General features: G+C 38.8%; 1 protein-coding gene across 1 annotated transcript in view; it reads right to left on the bottom strand.

The window, feature by feature from the left end:
• si:ch211-236l14.4 (SITS-binding protein) overlaps nt 1–19,096 on the bottom strand; it is a 42,661-nt gene that overhangs the window by 8,396 nt on the left and 15,169 nt on the right. Inside the window, exons 3-6 of the mRNA XM_063001417.1 lie at nt 7,633–7,837; nt 7,295–7,445; nt 1,018–1,212; nt 653–921 (exon numbers count right to left, since the gene is read on the bottom strand). Coding sequence (XP_062857487.1) covers nt 653–921; nt 1,018–1,212; nt 7,295–7,445; nt 7,633–7,837 — 820 coding nt within the window. The remainder of the gene's footprint in view (nt 1–652; nt 922–1,017; nt 1,213–7,294; nt 7,446–7,632; nt 7,838–19,096) is intronic.

Here is a 19,096-nt window from a genome sequence, read left to right as displayed (position 1 = left end):
CAAATGCCAGCTGAAGGAGTATGAAACACACAACACTGGTACTTTGAAGCAATAAAACCAAATTATGTGAATTTATGAATCACTCCTCACCATTTGCCATTATAACAAACAAATCTGGAATTTGGTATATTCTAAAAAGATTTTTGCAGGAAGAATCTGAGGGCTGAGACCATTTTTTTTTTAACCTCTTAGTTTTAGTTTGAAAAACCCTTAATACTACATTATGCAATTACATTTTAAAGAACTGTAGTGCTTAAAGACTTGTTTCTGTTATAGCATGGCAGTGCCTTTGAGTAAGGTCTGATTATGAAATTATTTGCAGAGTTTAGTTTTAAAGAACTTGACTGACAAACAGAATTCAGACCTTTACTCCATTCTACATCTTTAGGATGAATTAGAATGTTGACTGAAAGCTAGGCTTAAAGCTAGACTGACTTAAAGCAAATCTCTTCAGTCATGTTGAAAAACAAAGTAAAAATAGTTACTAGAAAAAGGGGAGACTGTTCTAGTAGCTGTTTGGGTGTCCAAATACATTTGGTTGGGAAGTGTAGAGTCAAAAACACCAACAGAATATTGGAATATTATGATTTTAAATGAAATATCTATTTGAAACCTAGCATAACCAGTAGGATCAAGATGTTCTGGCCAATACCTTGTTCCTGTGCTCACAATGGCGTTATGCCCTATGTTCTCAGCAAGGTGTGCCAAGAGCCTGATGTACTCATCTCCTGTGAGGGCAGAGGGGGTACGCAGAGCCTGTTCCTCAAATGGGTTTCCCTCTCCACCTTCCAGCATAATGTACTCCATACCCAGGCGACTATGCAGACTGCTCACTCTCTCCAAGAACCAGTTTGTTGCTTCTGGGTTGGTGATGTTCAGCTTAACACAGTACTTTCCTCTCCACTGAGTTAATAGTGGAACCTATATAGAGAGAAAAACTTGAATTAGAGAGAAGATTAAAATAGTCTAATTGGGTTATTTTTAAAGTCCAGACATATAGAGGAGACAGACATATACCATCCGAGCCTGTGGGCCAGAGGGTAGGCTGAGCCAGTAGTTCTGCAGGCCGTCCTGTATGGCGGTCTGAAACTGCCATGAGTCCACGCTTAAATATGGTGACAAGGTTATGGAAATGTTCAGAAGCTTCACAAAAGGGAGGTCCCTGCTCTGTCTCTTTGACGTTATTCTCTTGCCATCATAGTAATCATGGTCCTGCAAGCAAGAAAGATGGCATGACAATTAAAAAAAATGGTATGCATTGTTAGATTTTCAGGTTTTTAGAAAAGTTAAATGATTAAATGATCATAAAATATACACACGTAAATATAAGGTTGCTAGAAAAAGGTTCTTTAAAGCAATGCAAACAAAAAGAATGAGTTAATTATTGCCCACAATTAATTTTATTGGTGTAATGTGCCCACCTGCCAAATAGACAGGCAGACTACAGTATGAGGTGCAAATGATCGACAGATGCATTTTTAAACTGGTCTCATTTGTCTGCTCATGGCTGTCTTCTTTGCTGACCTGCTTTTTCTTTTCTCTCTGAAGCCATCATGCCGAGCTTGGCCTGGCCATGCCCGGCTTTTTCCACTGGCACTTATGTTGGCATTCTTTATCTTTTTCCAGGAACCTCAGCCAGTGATGTGGTGCCATTTTTGGCTATAGCCCTTTTTGAACACCTGTCTCACAATCAACATTTTAATTTGTCTTAAAAGTGTTTAGTAGGTTAAGATCAGGGCTCTTTACAGATACTACAATTCCATTACACCAAAGGAACTGTTATTTCTTAAACTTATATTTCAATTAATACACATTAGCAATGTGTGTGACTGAAACACCTGAACAGACTTAAGACTTAATTGATAAAACAAGAAATCAAACAATAACCCGCCTAAAACAGGGCTCAAAGAAAAAGTTTGTAGCGTGGAAAAGATGAGCACTCTATCAAGCTTGCTGGATTTTGGCTATAGGTCTCTGGCAAAGCCAAACACAGCCAACCCAACTCCTCACTACAGACAGAAAAGAGGGAGCTCAGAAAATAGATTGCATTTTAAGGATATAACTTGAGAAGCTGCTATGGCACCCATAAGAAACTTGAGACAGAAGATGCCAAGACAACTGAAGGATCCAACAGCAGTTTCTATATATAAGATTTATATGATTTCTTCCCCCCATATGCATGTTTTGGAAGACACCCTTGAAGTGAACCATACCATTTCTTATCTCGTCTGCCTGCATTCACTCCAATTATTGATTGCGTCTTCATTAAGGTTACAGTTTGGAAGTCACAGAGAGAAGGCACCGTATGTTAGTTACTAGCTTGTTTATTACACTTTATTGCTTTGGGTGTTACAGATTTAGATTATGTCACCTGCATACTGATAAATGCTAACATCAGCTAGTTTTGAAGTTTTGCCTAAAGTTACAGTTTGGCTAAATAACAACAATGAACTAGTGGGTAGCTAAGATTAAGATTAACATAAAAAAAATATATTTTCATCAACCCTTTTATCCTGGTCAGAATGGACTTGTGTCCGGTGAATTCATTTCTGACTGTAACTGTACGTCTTATTTCTTAGGTCTGTAAATTACCTGACATGCTTTTGAAGTATTTTAGACACAAAGAACACTATCTTCCTGGGAGAGAGCTAGTTCTCAGTCCATGACACCCCCCCCCCCTTCCTTTTCTCCTATTCACCTTGTCAAATCTTTCAGCATAAAAAGATATTGAAGCCAAATGACAGGCCAAAAGACATGCAACAACAGCCATTAAACTCCTGAAACCTCTTTATTGACAATAATGAGTTTTATCATAATTAATAATTATATTACATTTGAACAAAAGCTTAAACATTTAGTTATGATAACAGAAATGCGGAAATTAGATATTTGTATATACTCTTGATATAGGCACAAACAAGTTTCTAAAATGCTTTTTTATGTGTGGGAGCACTGCAACAAAAATACCAGAAGCAAAAGGCTACCATTGAAGAAAGTAAGACATATCCCATAGTGTAACAACAAAAGATCTATAGAAACCTCCAGAACATGCTAAAGTCTCTGTTTAGTAGTGCACTATAACAAACACCTACACAAAAGTTGTGCTTATGAAAGGACAACACAGGGAAGCCAATGCAAATTCAAAACACTATGGAGAAACAAAGACGTACACACAATAAACTTCTCCCAACTGTAAAGCATGGTGGATGGAGCATCATGGTGGACATTGCTTTTACACCTCACCTGGACTGCTTAAAATCATTTGACATAATTCACAGGAGAACAGTAGTGGAACTTACTAGTAGAGCTAAAATAATTTTTAAAATACCTTTATACTCCTCATTACATTTAGGAATGTTCTATTAACTCCTTTCTCTAAAACCACTGCTTACATTAGAATTGAACTGACTGATTTTTATATTATGGCATTGTGCTAAATTCAGTGTAACATCCTTAGTTTGGCTACCATGTATAGATATACATTAGTTGTTATTTTCTGATTCTAGGCATTGAGGAATAAGGTAATTCCAAAGATGTGTATAAGATTGTAAACTAAAGTTAAAATTTATATTTACATTTTATTCAATTAAAATGCAATTATATGGCAACTCTTACCAGAGTATTTTAATTAATAAACTGTAGTTTTAGGGAATTTGTGTTCTTCCACGTCTGCTTAATAGAATATGAAGAACAACACACTCAAGCAAAATGCAGGTTAACAACTGATACACAACTAAATTATTTTAAAAAAAGATTTTGGAACTATTAGGTCCCCTGATATAAGTTTTGATTTGTTAATAACAATAATATTTTGTGGGCGGCATGGTGGCTCAGCACTGTCGCCTCACAGCAAGAAGGTCCTGGGTTTGATCCCCAGGCAGGGCTGTCAGGGTCCTTTCTGTGTGGAGTTTGCATGTTCTCCCTGTGTCTGTGTAAGTTTCCTCCGGAAGCTCCGGTTTCCTCCCAAAGTCCAAAAACATGCAGTCAGGTTAATTGGAGACACTGAATTGCCCTATAGGGGAATGGGTATGTGTATGTGTGTCTGCCCTACAATGGACTGGCACCCCGTCCAGTGTCCCTAATTGGATAAGCGGTTAAGAAAGTGAGTGACTGAGTTTTTAGTATTAGGAAATTTGTGTTCTTTCCCCTCGCACAATCGCACAATCAAGCAAAATGCAGGTTAACAACTAATAAACAACTGAATTATTAAACATATTTTGTATTTTATTTTAGGTACCCTAAAATAAGTTTTGATTTGTTAATAATAATAATATTTTGTTCAGAAGAGCAGACAAAGACTTAGTGTGCCTTTTTGTATGCCATGGCACCACTTCAACCAACACCTGCATTGTTATTCAACTGAACAAAACACCTTTTCGTCTTTAGTGGTTATCACAGAGGTACTCACAGTTTCACAGAGTTGACTGTAGATGATTATTCACATAGTTTACAGCAGCTACAAAGAGCTTGCAGTAAAATTCCATAGTCATTTCACTACAGCAAACACATTGGAAACCATTTCCCCCTGCTGACATTTTGGTGAACCTGAGAACTGTCTCTCTATCTCGGAGGACCCAATCCTGCACCTCTCTGACCTCTGCTTGCCTGCTGCAGATCCACTTAGAAAAATAAAATCTTTTAAGTCCACAGCTACTGATTACCACCAAAACTCTTCTCCCACCAGGTTGCACAGTTGGTGGCTTTTAATGCTAGATTTTAATTACCAAACCTGCCCTGTGCTAACCACTCTTGCTCTTGCTAGACCCCAGCCTGTGCCATTTATCGAGCATTGTGTATTTCTTAGGAATCCAGTGTACATTGTCAGCTCCAGAATTACAATGTAAATGTATTCTATTCTAAATAAGTTACTGTATACATTGTGGCAGTTTTGGGGTATCACATTTGGAACTATCTTGGATGAGTGAGCTGCTCCAGAGGCATTATTATTATGGCCTGTTTTTGGAGCAGTCCACAAGTAGTGGAACCACGCTGGGCGTAGACTGTGCCAGTTGATGGTATTGGGCATGCTGCTTGTGTTTAGGGTTCACTATTGTTCCTTTTTTCTAAGAACTGAGTTGTTGCAGATGGTCGAAGCAGCAACAACCAGTTCTCAGTTCTGTGCTATCCCTGTTTTATCCACTGTCTCTATTGCATGCTGTGAATGTCTTTGATTTTATTTTGGCCACCTGATTTGTTTCTTGTTAGAGGCTTTTTATTGTTCCACCTAGGTCAAGCACCTTGCACTTGGTTTCATTTGCGTTTGAGCAAATAGTGAAAATTTAAGAAGATATTTTTATCTTTAATATGATTTATAGTTTTACATTACACTGTCATTATCTTTGATTAATTATATAGAATTGTGTAAATATGTTTAGACATTTGTATTAGACACTGCATCAAGTATTTAATCCTCTACCACCTGTAGTTGTTGCTTTTTATTTAGTTTACATTTTAAAAAGTATATTTATTTTTTGTATAGAACTACATTTGAATTGAATTGAAACCTCTCTGTTTCTATTTTACCTTAACTTTTTATATGTGCTAAGAAATCTTTAGGAAACATTAACTTAGGAGTGTTTCTGATCCCCCCCACTGTTATCCTTCAATTCCTGTGTTTCTTGGTTCTAAATGTCATCCAGCACTTGACAAATTATAGAATAAACTAATAAAATGAGAAAAGTGTGATGACTTTCATAAATTGGACAATGGCTAAGTTAATCTGCCTTACACTTGAAAATGCCCATATTCACTCCATTGCATTGTAGGCAGTTAAGAGTTTGCCTGACAATACTGGAACTGTGTTTTGTGGTCAGTGTTTTGGACACTTAAGGATTGTTTGACAAAAAGCCTAATTCCTATTGTTAAGTGAGGTGGAAAATCAGTGATATGATGAGGCTGTTTCACCAATAATGCCTCTTTGTACTGATGTGTCCACAGTTGAGGACTGCTTTTAAAATTCTTTCTATGTATTCTCCAATTTTACCAAGCATTATAGAAGAAGACTCAGTGTTATGTTGACACAAGGAAGTACCAACTGTGGGAGTTTACAAGCAGAAAATTGGACTAGACCAAGCCTGGCATCACAGTTACAGATAAAAGCAGGAAACAGTGATAATACATTTATACCGATCAGCCATAACATTAAAACCACCTCCTTGTTTCTACACTCACTGTCCATTTTATCAGCTTCACTTACCATATAGAAGCACTTTGTAGTTCTACAATTACTGACTGTAGTCCAGCTGTTTCTCTGCATGCTTTTTAACCTGCTTTTACTCTGTTCTTCAATGGTCAGGACCCCCACAGGACCATCACAGAGTAGGTATTATTTACAGTAGGTATTAAGAACAGCATGAAAGGGGGTTAACAAAGCATTCAGAGAAACAGATGGACTACAGTCCGTAATTGTAGAACTACAAAGTGCTTTTACATTTACATTTTCTGCATTTTGCAGACGCTTTTACTCAAAGTGACTTACAGTATACAGTCTAAGCAATTGAGGGTTAAGGGCCTTGCTCAAGGGCCCAACAGTGCAACCTGACAGTGGTGGGGTTTGAACCAGCGACCTTCTGCTTACTAGTCCAGTACCCTAACCGTTAGGCTACAACTGCCCAGTGAAAGAGCTCCTATGGTAAGTAGAGCTGATAACATGGACAGTGTGTGTAGAAACAAGGAGGTGGTTTTAATGTTATGGCTGATTGGTGTATATTGATGCTCTATAAAACTCAGGTAATTTTCAATTAAAAGGTACCAACACATCAATGATCTGCACCTCTGTTCCCCTCACTACCAGCCAGAAATGGCAACACAAAGGACTCAGCTTTAACATGGCTCACTGCCGAACTTATTCACTTATTTAAAATCATATTGTAGAAGTTTAAAATTGCAGCATCATTGGTTATGACCATTTTCCCTATCTTTACCAAGGATGCCAAAACATCTAAAACCAACTGTAGACAGGAGGCATAGTACACTGTGTGCACTTCATTTACACATGCTAGGTTTCTATCATCACATTAATTGTGCAAAACGTATAAAATGACACTGATTTACATTCTTTGTGTGCTTGCGTAAATCACTTGTTAAAGACTGTAACTTTTACCTTCTTTCAGGTTAGCTTGTATCCAAGAAAACAGTGTGGATTAGTCAACTCTTGACTCTTGTCTCTCTGATAGTTTTTGTCTGGAAACAAAACTGGCTATTGTCTCACTTGTGGCTAATCTTTTTTTCTGTGCAGTGTGCAGCATGACTAAAAAGCAAAGGGGAATCATTTGGGAACAGAAGAGCCACCCACCATGTTGGAAAGGAGAGAGGTGGAATGTTCATCTAGGCTGATGACCCCTTCCCCTAGATGGTGCCTCTTTAGCCGGTTAGAAAATGTTCTCAGCTCCCTTTCAATCTTTGCCTCTAAGTCCACAGTGGCTGGAAGTTTCCAGAAAGGCAGCCTTAGAAATAAAAATAATGCATTATAATTTAAGCAGCATTTAGCAGACGCTCTTATCAAGAGTGACTTACAGAAGTGCTTCCACGGTAGACATTACCTTACTCTAGTTTAAGTAGACAATTAATGCACTGTATTATACTGTATTATTTTAAATTCATTAGGCATGTTACATGGAGATGAATCCATACCTTAAGACATCCATGCTGGGCAGTTCTCGTATAGGTGTAGAGAGCAGCTGTATTGAATCTTGGTAAACGGCTTTGACATTGTGTCCGACACAGACAGTGTACTGAAGAGGCCTTTGCTCCATACTGGCAGTTTGGAGACAAAACTGCTGCCTGCTTTCCATCCCTACATGCAGTGGTATATCTGGGGCCACCAGTACTGCCACACCTACAAAAGAAAAAATACCAAAATCCTTGTCTTGTAAACGTATAATGTTTCAAACTTGCACCATACAAGATAGCATTTTTGTCCTCAGTGATTGATTATATACCGATATTAGAGTTCTGAGCACTGGTCAGTCTGATTTGATACGGACATCCTACTGTAACTTAACCAATACCTTGCAAGCTTCTGTACTCAATACAGGTGTAATAGTGAGACATAAAAAACAAAGTGTTGTAAACGACATGATATTTAGAGAAAAATGATTGTGTCTCCAGATAAATACATGGAAAAAGCATCTTTTAATCAAATATATGGGAGGGATCTTCAAAAAATTCCAACCTTTATATTTTGGTTGGAAACGGTGAGGTTGGGAGGAATAGTAATTGGTCATGTCTGAGAGACTGAGAGAGAGCTTATAGTCTGGATTTAGCGCCATCTGATTTTCACCTTTTGGGACGCTCAAATAAGCTTGAAGAGGAAGAAGATTTTCATGTGATGATGATGTGAAAGCAGCGGTGCATCAGTGGCTACACGCTCAACCAAAATAATTTTTTGCTGATGGCATTAAAAAGTTGGTACGATGCTGGGAAAAATGCATTGGAGGGTGACTATGTAGAAAAGTGATGTAATTTGTTTTTAAAATTCTTAATAAATAGAGTTCAAAAAGTGTGGAAACTTTTCAAAGATTTGTTTTGTTTTGTTTATTACAATTTGTACATCATGTTTACATGTTTACATTAATGACAGGACAGGTAGTTACAGGTGAGTAACCCTGGACCATTTTGCTGTGCGGTGACAGTGCAACCCACCAAGCCACTGTGCCACCCTAAGAAAATATTTTTTTAAGTATTTAAGTATTAAAGTGTTTAAAGTTTAAAGGTGCTCAAGTGATGCAGCAATGATATACAGTAGCCTACTACTGCTGAGTTTTAGGGTTCAAAATTCAGAGGTGCTATCAGCTGGGTGTGGGGGGAGGGGGTACAAAAGATGTACATTCATGACAGAAACAGTAGTTACTCATTACACAAGATTCATCAGTTCACAAGGTTTTATCAAACTTATCCTGCATGCTGTCTGCACTTTGTCTGAGTGGAGAAGATGGCCAAGTCCTTGGGATGGGAAGTCTGGGGTGTGTTAATGCATTATACTCAGTGATTTTGGGAAAACTGGATCCACCAGAACTGACCCTGACCACAATAACACATGAAAATGAACTGATATCCTTCAGTAATGTGTAATGCACCAGTGGTGCCTGCAGAGAAGCAGCCTCAAATTATGATTAAACATGATGAGCTGATTAGTTGCCAAAGACTTCTTTTTCTGTTTTGTCTGTTTACTGTTCTGATTTTTCTGAATGCTTGTGTGTAAATTCTGCTGGGGTGTAGTAACAGGAATAAATGAGGTGCATTTCTTTTTATTGTTGTCTATGAAACTGTTGTTCCTGCTTTTTTAGGTCATACTGCAACTTTTTTTTTACTTGACAGCACATTGTGAAATCTTGTTGGACAGCCCTTTCCTGGTCGGATTTGTGGTTCCATAATGTGTGCTTTCCACTTGTGAACTACAGGGGTTGGACAAAATAACTGAAACACCTGTCATTTTAGTGTGTGAGGTTTCATGGCTAAATTGGACCAGTCTGGTGGCCAATCTTCATTAATTGCACATTGCACCAGTAAGAGCAGAGTGTGAAGGTTCAATTAGCAGGGTAAGAGCACAGTTTTGCTCAAAATATTGCAATGCACACAACATTATGGGTGACATACCAGAGTTCAAAAGAGGACAAATTGTTGGTGCACGTCTTGCTTGCGCATCTGTGACCAAGACAGCAAGTCTTTGTGATGTATCAAGAGCCACGGTATCCAGGGTAATGTCAGCATACCACCAAGAAGGACAAACCACATCCAACAGGATTAACTGTGGACGCAAGAGGAAGCTGTCTGAAAGGGATGTTCGGGTGCTAACCCGGATTGTATCCAAAAAACATAAAACCACGGCTGCCCAAATCACGGCAGAATTAAATGTGCACCTCAACTCTCCTGTTTCCACCAGAACTGTCCGTCGGGAGCTCCACAGGGTCAATATACACGGCCGGGCTGCTATAGCCAAACCTTTGGTCACTCGTGCCAATGCCAAACGTCGGTTTCAATGGTGCAAGGAGCGCAAATCTTGGGCTGTGGACAATGTGAAACATGTATTGTTCTCTGATGAGTCCACCTTTACTGTTTTCCCCACATCCGGGAGAGTTACGGTGTGGAGAAGCCCCAAAGAAGCGTACCACCCAGACTGTTGCATGCCCAGAGTGAAGCATGGGGGTGGATCAGTGATGGTTTGGGCTGCCATATCATGGCATTCCCTTGGCCCAATACTTGTGCTAGATGGGCGCGTCACTGCCAAGGACTACCGAACCATTCTGGAGGACCATGTGCATCCAATGGCGGTGCCGTGTATCAGGATGACAATGCACCAATACACACAGCAAGACTGGTGAAAGATTGGTTTGATGAACATGAAAGTGAAGTTGAACATCTCCCATGGCCTGCACAGTCACCAGATCTAAATATTATTGAGCCACTTTGGGGTGTTTTGGAGAAGCGAGTCAGGAAACGTTTTCCTCCACCAGCATCACGTAGTGACCTGGCCACTATCCTGCAAGAAGAATGGCTTAAAATCCCTCTGATCACTGTGCAGGACTTGTACATGTCATTTCCAAGACGAATTGACGCTGTATTGGCCGCAAAAGGAGGCCCTACACCATACTAATAAATTATTGTGGTCTAAAACCAGGTGTTTCAGTTATTTTGTCCAACCCCTGTATAGAAGCAGTCGTACAGACAGGGATGCTTAAGGTGTTACTTTACAAAGCTTATTTGCCTTCACAATGATCGTTACTCATTATGTGAAATTTTTCTGACAAATGTAAACATACACTAATCAGCCATAACATTATCTGTTTCTCTGCATGCTTTGTTAGCCCCCTTTCATGCTGTTCTTCAATGGTCAGGACTCTCCCAGGACCACCACAGAGTAGGTATTATTTGGGTGGTGGGTCATTCTCAGCACTGCAGTGACACTGACATGGTGGTGGTGTGTTAGTGTGTGTTGTGCTGGTATGAGTGGATAAGACACAGCAGCACTGCTGGAGTTTTTAAACACCTCACTGTCCCTGCTGGACTGAGAATAGTCCACCAACCAAAAATATCCAGCCAACAGTGCCCCGTGGGCAGTGTCCTGTAACCACTGATGAAGGTCTAGAAGATGACCAACTCAAACAGCAGCAATAGATGAGCGATCGTCTCTGACTTTACATCTACAAGGTGGACCAACTAGGTAGGAGTGTCTAATGGAGTGGACAGTCAGTGGGCACAGTATTTAAAAACTCCAGCAGCATTGCTGTGTCTGATCCACTCATACCAGCACAACACACACTAACACACCACCACCATGTCAGTGTCACTGCAGTACTGAGAATGATCCAACCCACAAATAATACCTGCTCTGTGGGGGTCCTGATCATTGAAGAACAGGGTGAAAGCCACCTAAAAAAGTACGTAAAGAAACAGATGGACTACAGTCAGTAATTGTAGAACTTCAAAGTGCTTCTATATGGTAAGTGGAGCTGATAAAATGGACAGCGAGTGTAAAAACAAGGAGGTGGATGTTATGGCTGATCAGTGTATTTATAATGTAACTGGGGGCAATTTGAATAAAAAACATATTTGAAAATATTTATTTATTTTATGTAACCTTTACATGTCAAGATTTTTAAATCTTATTGTTTCTTTACACTTAAAATCCATACTGCTTTTTAAGTACAATGTTTATGTATTAAAACACCAAAACATGTTATTGGATTAGTACATCCCTAATATGGATTTCAAGGGATTCAATTCTATTTTGGGATTTGCTACCTCATTTTATAGCTCCTATATTTGAAAGGTTTAATGGATCTCAGAGTAAGGTTAATTACCTAAAATAAGGTCCCAAGTGTGTATGTAAGTATATTTATATTACTGGGGGTTTCAGTTACCTGTTAGTTTGACCCCAGAACATACTTTAAGACTATCTTAAGATTTGCTTGCATAGATAGCCTGATCAGCATACATGGGAGGAAGTATAAGAGAGATTCCACATCAGTGGCATGTTGACAGGGAAGCCAAAGCTGCATTAGCACATCTCTGGCTGGTTAGAGGTGCCATAAGCATCTGCAGTAACTCTACATGTGTGCAGGCTACTGTGGAAAGAGCCTGCAATAATTTATGGCACTTACATTTTAAGATCATGCTGTTTACTCAAAATAGATTTTTACTGCTAAATAATAAAATCTTTTAGATTTACAGTTGTTCAGTGCATAGTAATTATCCAATACTTTTTCTACCTTAAGTTATCAACTAATTATTTGTCCATAATGCATAATGTGAGTTGGTGGCAGTAACAAACTAAGCATGTTTAATAATTAGAACCAGATACTTCGCTTTATATTAAAATAGCACCAAATCAGCAGCAACAATGTGTTGATGTAAGTAGAGCAGAAGTTTAACAAAAGTCTTTCTCTGACCATTCGGGTGTTGAAGCCCTGCACCCATGTGAAATGATGAGATTATGTGAACCAGATAATTGTGTCCACAGATGTGGCTGCCCTCCCAGGAATTCCTGCTGCCTCTCAGGTTTCTCCACCGTGTCAGTATACCCTCATGCACACACCCTCAACCAGACCTCTTAATCTTTCTTCTTATTATTACAAAGTTTTTACTTCAGATTTATTTAAAGTAAAATTCTTACAACTTTATACTACATTTATCACACGCACACACAAACACATACACACTGCTGACTATCTCACACTCAAGTCAATACTTTGACAATCATTTGAACACTTGTGACTGGTCTAAAGTATCTCCTCACTTTAAGCAGTACTCACAGTAATCACATTTAAATATTTACAACAGAAGCACCAAATACAGCCAACATCAATGTTTAGAGAACCTTCAAAGAAAATGGTAGTGGTACATAAAGCTTAATCGGCCATAAAATAAACAACCATATGTGTTACGTGTATGTGTTGAAACCGTAATAAACCGTATGTGTTCATCACAAAAAAGGTGTGTGCTTCTAAATATTCCACAGTCAACTGTCAGTGGAATTATAACAAAGTGGAAGCGATTGGGAACAACAGCAACTCAGCCACAAAGTGGTAGGCCACGTAAAATGACAGAGCGGGGTCAGCGGATGCTGAGGCGCATAGTACACACAGGTCGCCAACTTTCTGCAGAGTCAATCACTACAGACCTCCAAACTTCATGTGGCCTTTAGATTAGCTCAAGAACAGTGCGTATAGAGCTTCATGGAATGGGTTTCCATGGCCGAGCAGCTGCATCCAAGCCTAACATCACCAAGCGCAATGCAAAGCATCAGATGCAGTGGTGTAAAGCACGCTGCCACTGGACTCTAGAGCAGTGGAGACGTGTTCTCTGGAGTGTTGAATCACGCTATTCCTTCTGGCAATCCGATGGACGAGTCTGGGTTTGGCGGTTGCCAGGAGAACGGCACTTGTCTGACTGCATTGTGCCAAGTGTAAAGTTTGGTGGAGGGGGGATTATGGTGTGGAGTTGTTTTTCAGGTGTTGGGCTCGGCCCCTTAGTTCCAGTGAAATAAACTCTTAATGCTTCAGCATACCAAGAGATTTTGGACAATTTCATGCTCCCAACTTTGTCCTGTTCCAACATGACTGCGCAACAGTGCACAAAGTCCATAAAGATGTGCATGAGCGAGTTTGGTGTGGAAGAACTTGACTGGCCTGCACAAAGTCCTGACCTCAACCCGATAGAACACCTTTGGGATGAATTAGAATGGAGACTGCGAGCCAGGCCTTCTCGTCCAACATCAGTGTCTGACCTCACAAATGTGCTTCTGAAAGAATGGTCAAAAATTCCCCTAAACACACTCCTAAACCTTGTGGAAAGCGCTCCCAAAAGAGTTGATGCTGTTATAGCTGCAAAGGGTGGGCCAACATTAAATTAATACTTTTGGCAATATAGTGTATCTTCAAATGAAGGACATTGTGTTCAGTCCCTTGTCGATTTGCCAAGCTATTTTTGAACTATTTTGCAAATATTTTAGCTTTGGACGTTGCAAAATGAAGATGTCATGCAGGATTGTTGTGAACAAAAGTCAATTAGTGACCTTTAATTTAAAAGCATAATAATATTCAAAATATCTCATTTTGTTTATGATTTTACATACTAGTATGCTTAGAGGAGGTATTAAATATCATCATCCTTACATGTGTTTACAGATGCTCAAGATAGAAAAAAGCTATATTTGATTGTGCATACACACCACAAGCATGCCACATAGATGTTTTAACACTTTTACTACCTAGCCAGCTATTAGGTAACATTACAGCTATTAGGTTTTCAAGTCAATTGCAAAATCAACTCGTAGCTGTAACTAAAGCTGCAAAAGTAGATTACCTAGCACTTGTATTGTTAAAGGTATTTAACTTGTATGTGTTGGGAAGTTAAATCAAGAGTCTTTTAAAAAACAAATATGATAAAGTAATAGAATTTTACCATTGCTTTAATTTAAGCGCACTAGTTAGTTTTAGCATAGAGTTTAGTCAACACAAGCTGCTAGATCAACCTGATTGTTAACACACACTTGGATTTTGTAAGTTTACCCCATTCTTCATGGCAGATTCTTTTAAGATTCATCATACTGGATGGCAAGCATATGTGAAATCTTCTGTTCTGTCCACAGATGCTTGATAGAATTTACGTCTGGGCTTTGTACAGTATAGGCCACTCAATGACTTTCGGATAGTGGAACCAAAGCCACTCCAGCATTGTTTTGGCTTTTTAACATGAACTGTGCGTATAATAGTCTCCCTGTTCCTGCCAATGAAAAGCTCTTCTATAGCTCTTCTTTCCAAAGAGTTCAATTTTCATCTCAACACCTGTGATCTCCGATCCCTCAGACATCACTGCATCATGAACCATCATTCATCAATTGCTGATATAACCACATGGGCTGGCAATTACTTTAGCAAACCTCTGTCAAGCACTACAATAAGGAGTTACATTCACAAATGTCATTTAAAACTTTAAAGAAGCCTTATGTTAACCATGTCAAGAAGCAGAGTCAAGCTCTGCCGGATGTTTCTAGGCTTGGAGGCATCTGTAATCGACCATCACACAGTGGAAATGTGTATTGTGGTCTGATGAATAAGTATTTCAGATTTTTTTGTATCAAAGACAAAAATGACCATCCAGACTGTTATCAGAAACAGTCCAAAAGCCAGGGTCTGTCATGGTATGTGGTTGTGTCAAAGGCCTTGACAAAGGTAATTTACACTTCTGTGATAAAAGCTGAAGTGGTACTGTTGGAACAAAACATCATTCCATCATTCCTTTAAAACATAGTCCCTGAACGGTGTTTCGCTGAAAACAATTCGCTTATTGAGATCTGTTGGCTGCAAGGGTCAAATCTTTTTTTTTTTTATCATTTTTAAAGTTACTTAATTAGTCCACCTTAAACTTACACCTTAAACCTTAAAGTAAGAAAAACCCTTAAATATAGTAAGCTCCAAAATTATTGGCACAACTGATGGCTAAAAATTGTTGGTAAGTAGTTTACTTTCACACTGAGAATTAGAGCAAATTATGACTTTTATTTAAACAATACCCTATAGCCAAATAGTACAAAAATGGAGCATATTGGCAAGCTACTTTCAAAGCGTGTCATTTTACTCAACACAGTTGATACATACATATTTATGTTGATGCTAATGATGTCTGCCATTCATCCAAGAATTACTATTAGTTGTAAATGGAAGCACTAATTAAAATTACAACCCCAAATCAGAAAAAGTTGGGACAGCATGAAAAATGCAAATAATAAAAAACCCGTTGTTTCTTACATTTACTTGGACTTTTATTTGATTGCAGACAGGATAAACCTGATATATTTTATGTCTGTCTGGTCAACTTCATTTTATTTATTAATAAACATCCATTCCTGCATTTCAGGCCTGCAACACATTCCAAAAAAAGTTGGGGCAGTAAAGCATTTACCACTTTGTAATATTGCCGTTCCTTTTCACCACACTTAAAAGACGTTTTGACACCGAGGATACCAAGCGATTTAGTGTTTCAGGTTTTATTTTGTCTCATTCTTCCTGCAAACACGTCTTAAGATGTGCAACAGTACGGGGTCGTCATTGTCGCATTTTTTGTTTCAAAATTCTCCACACATTCTCTACTGGGGACAGGGTCAGGACTGCAGGCAGGCCAGTCCAGTACCCATACCCTCTTCTTCCGCAGACATGCCTTTGTAATGTGTGCAGCATGTGGTTTTGCATTGTCTTGTTGAAAAATGCATGAACGTCCCTGGAAAAGGTGACGTCTTGAAGGCAGCATATGTTGCTCTAAGATCTCAGTGTACTTTTCTGCATTAATGCTGCCATCACAGAAGTGTAAATGACCTTTTCTGATTTGGGGTTGTATTTTATTCAAACACCAATTCTGATATTTGTCCCACTACATTACATATTTTAAATCGTGATATCTTTGAGTTCATGTTGTAGGGATAGAGGCTGATAGTGGTATAGCTTCTGAGAACGAGCAAACACACTGTATAAGAGAAGGATGGAAAAAATAAGGGCCAAATCATTATGGGCAGATGACTAGGATAAAGTAGCTCCTAAACAACTCCAAACAGGGTGCTTGCCAGCATCTGTACTGAGTACCCACAGACAGTGATCTGAGTTGGAACAAGCCACAACTTCCGACAGGTTGTTGAGCGGCAAAGACTAAATAATGCCAGAGGACATGAAGGCTTTAAACAACAGAAGAGCTACTATAATTCATACTTATCTTTCCTGTTTAGTCCTATTTTAAGAGTTCCATGGTTGATTACTTTAGCTATTTCACAGTGGTTTCCCAGTCAAGGCACAAAAGGTTGGTGCTATAGGCACAGTAGTATAGTAGCTGAATGGTTATTTTTAAATGAAATAAATGAGTGCATATTGTTGCCACATAAAAGCACAAATTAACACAAGGGTGGTTGTACAAAGTACTAAGTGTAGGATTATCATTTTTATAACATTTTAAAATGTATTTTAAACTCTCATGTTTTACTGTAAGATTGAGCCTTTGGCCCTTGACATTTGGCCATTGTTTTCTACCCATGATTACCAAGGATTCCAATAATACTGGAGCTAATTCACACAACAAAAGTTTACAACCTCTTAAATACATGCTTTTATGGCTAACTGGACTTCATACCTTTTGGATTAAAGAGTTGTGGGAATGAGATCAAGTGGGAAAACTAAGAGCTGTAAAATGCATGTGTGTCAAGATATGTAGACCTGCACATAGTTCTGATCAATTGCACCTGAGTCTATGAGATATTGTTTTAAACTACAAGCCTTCAAAAGCCTTGAGGCCCCTTTTTGAGGTGCATGTAACCTACAGGAATTTGCAAAGGAGGGAATCAATAACTATAATTTGGTAAAATTTAGGAGACTTTTAGGCTGAGTTATGACCAAGGTGTGTGCTTAACTGAGCAGACACTTATTTTTAGAACAATTCCCTACAGTAAATACTACCAGCTTTCCTGAAATATTTTCCACTAAGTCCTAAACGAAAAGATGAATGTCTAATGGCTTTGTCTTTTTCTCCTTTTTTAAGACTTACAAAGTAACAAACTAAAGGACAATAGTAGTGAAATGTATGAATAAATAAAAATATATATTTATATATTAACCCTTAAACAGCCAAGAGTGAAAATGTAGTTGTAAAAATTTTTTTTAATGTTATTGCTTACCTCTTTTGAACCTTAGTAAAACATAAAAAAAAACACGACATGAACAAAGTCATGTGACCTACCTACTCATACCAGACAACACTTGACAAATGATTACTTTATTGGGTAAACACATTTAATTATGCTTCCTATATAGGCGGTTAACTATGCTGTATCTCCTGGTGCACGCTGCCTGTTTCAGGCCCAGTATATGTATTTGGTAAGCATTTAAAACTATCTGACTGATATTCCTGCACTGTGTGCGGTCATAAGTACCCCTCTGAAGATCCATATCCTCTGTAGAATATTAAGGCGAATGGAGGAATTAAAGGAAATGGTGCAGGCAGACATCCTGCTGTCTGCCACATGGACTCTGCCTCCGCACCGACCCTATTCATCCACTTATTTACGACTGGAGAGCATGCTCGGGAGTAGTGGATGTGTGATTTGTGTAGACTAAATATGCCGGAAAGCTTTTGAGGTTTTGCAGACTGAATGACCTGGAAAAGTGAATTTTAAGTAATACTATTAATCACATTTTCTCCAGAAAAACTCAAGAAATAGCAATATTATCATCAGGTTAGTATAGAGTCCTACAAATGCTTTGTTTTTAAAAATAGCCACAGTTTATCGCCTCATGTAATTATGGAAATAAAATAGTTTTAAAGGAAGATCTTAAAAAATTTATATATATACACCAATCAGACATAACATTAAAACCACCTCCTTGTTTCTACACTCACTGTTCATTTTATCAGCTCCACTTACCATATAGAAGCACTTTGTAGTTCTACAATCACTGACTGTAGTCCATCTGTTACTCTGCATGCTTTGTTAGCCCCCTTTCATGCTGTTCTTCAATGGTCAGGACCCTCACAGGACCACCACAGAGCAGGTATTATTTGGGTGGTGGATCATTCTCAGCACTGCAGTGACAATGACATGGTGGTGGTGTGTTAGTGTGTGTTGTGCTGGTATGAGTGGATAAGACACAGCAGCACTGCTGGAGTTTTTAAATACTGTGTCCACTCACTGTCCACTCTATTAGAAACTCCTACCTAGTTGGTCCACCTTGTAGATGTAAAGTCGGAGACGATCGCTCATCTATTGCTGCTGTTTGAGTTGGTCATCTTCTAAACCTTCATCAGTGGTCACAGGACGCTGCCCACGGGGCACTGTTGTTTGGATGTTTTTGGTTGGTGGACTATTCTCAGTCCAGCAGTGACAGTGAGGTGTTTAAAAACTCCATCAGCATTGCTGTGTCTGATCCACTCATACCAGCACAACACACACTAACACACCACCACCATGTCAGTGTCACTGCAGTACTGAGAATGATCCACCACCCAAATAATACCTACTCTGTAGTGGTCCTGACCTTTGAACAACAGGGTGAAAGCAGGCTAAAAATGTATGTAGAGAAATAGATGGACTACAGTCAGTAATTGTAGAACTTCAAAG

This window comes from Trichomycterus rosablanca, chromosome 1, assembly GCF_030014385.1.
Source record: "Trichomycterus rosablanca isolate fTriRos1 chromosome 1, fTriRos1.hap1, whole genome shotgun sequence".
NCBI classification, from domain to species: domain Eukaryota; kingdom Metazoa; phylum Chordata; class Actinopteri; order Siluriformes; family Trichomycteridae; genus Trichomycterus; species Trichomycterus rosablanca.
This window is presented reverse-complemented; position numbering and strand designations above follow the sequence as displayed.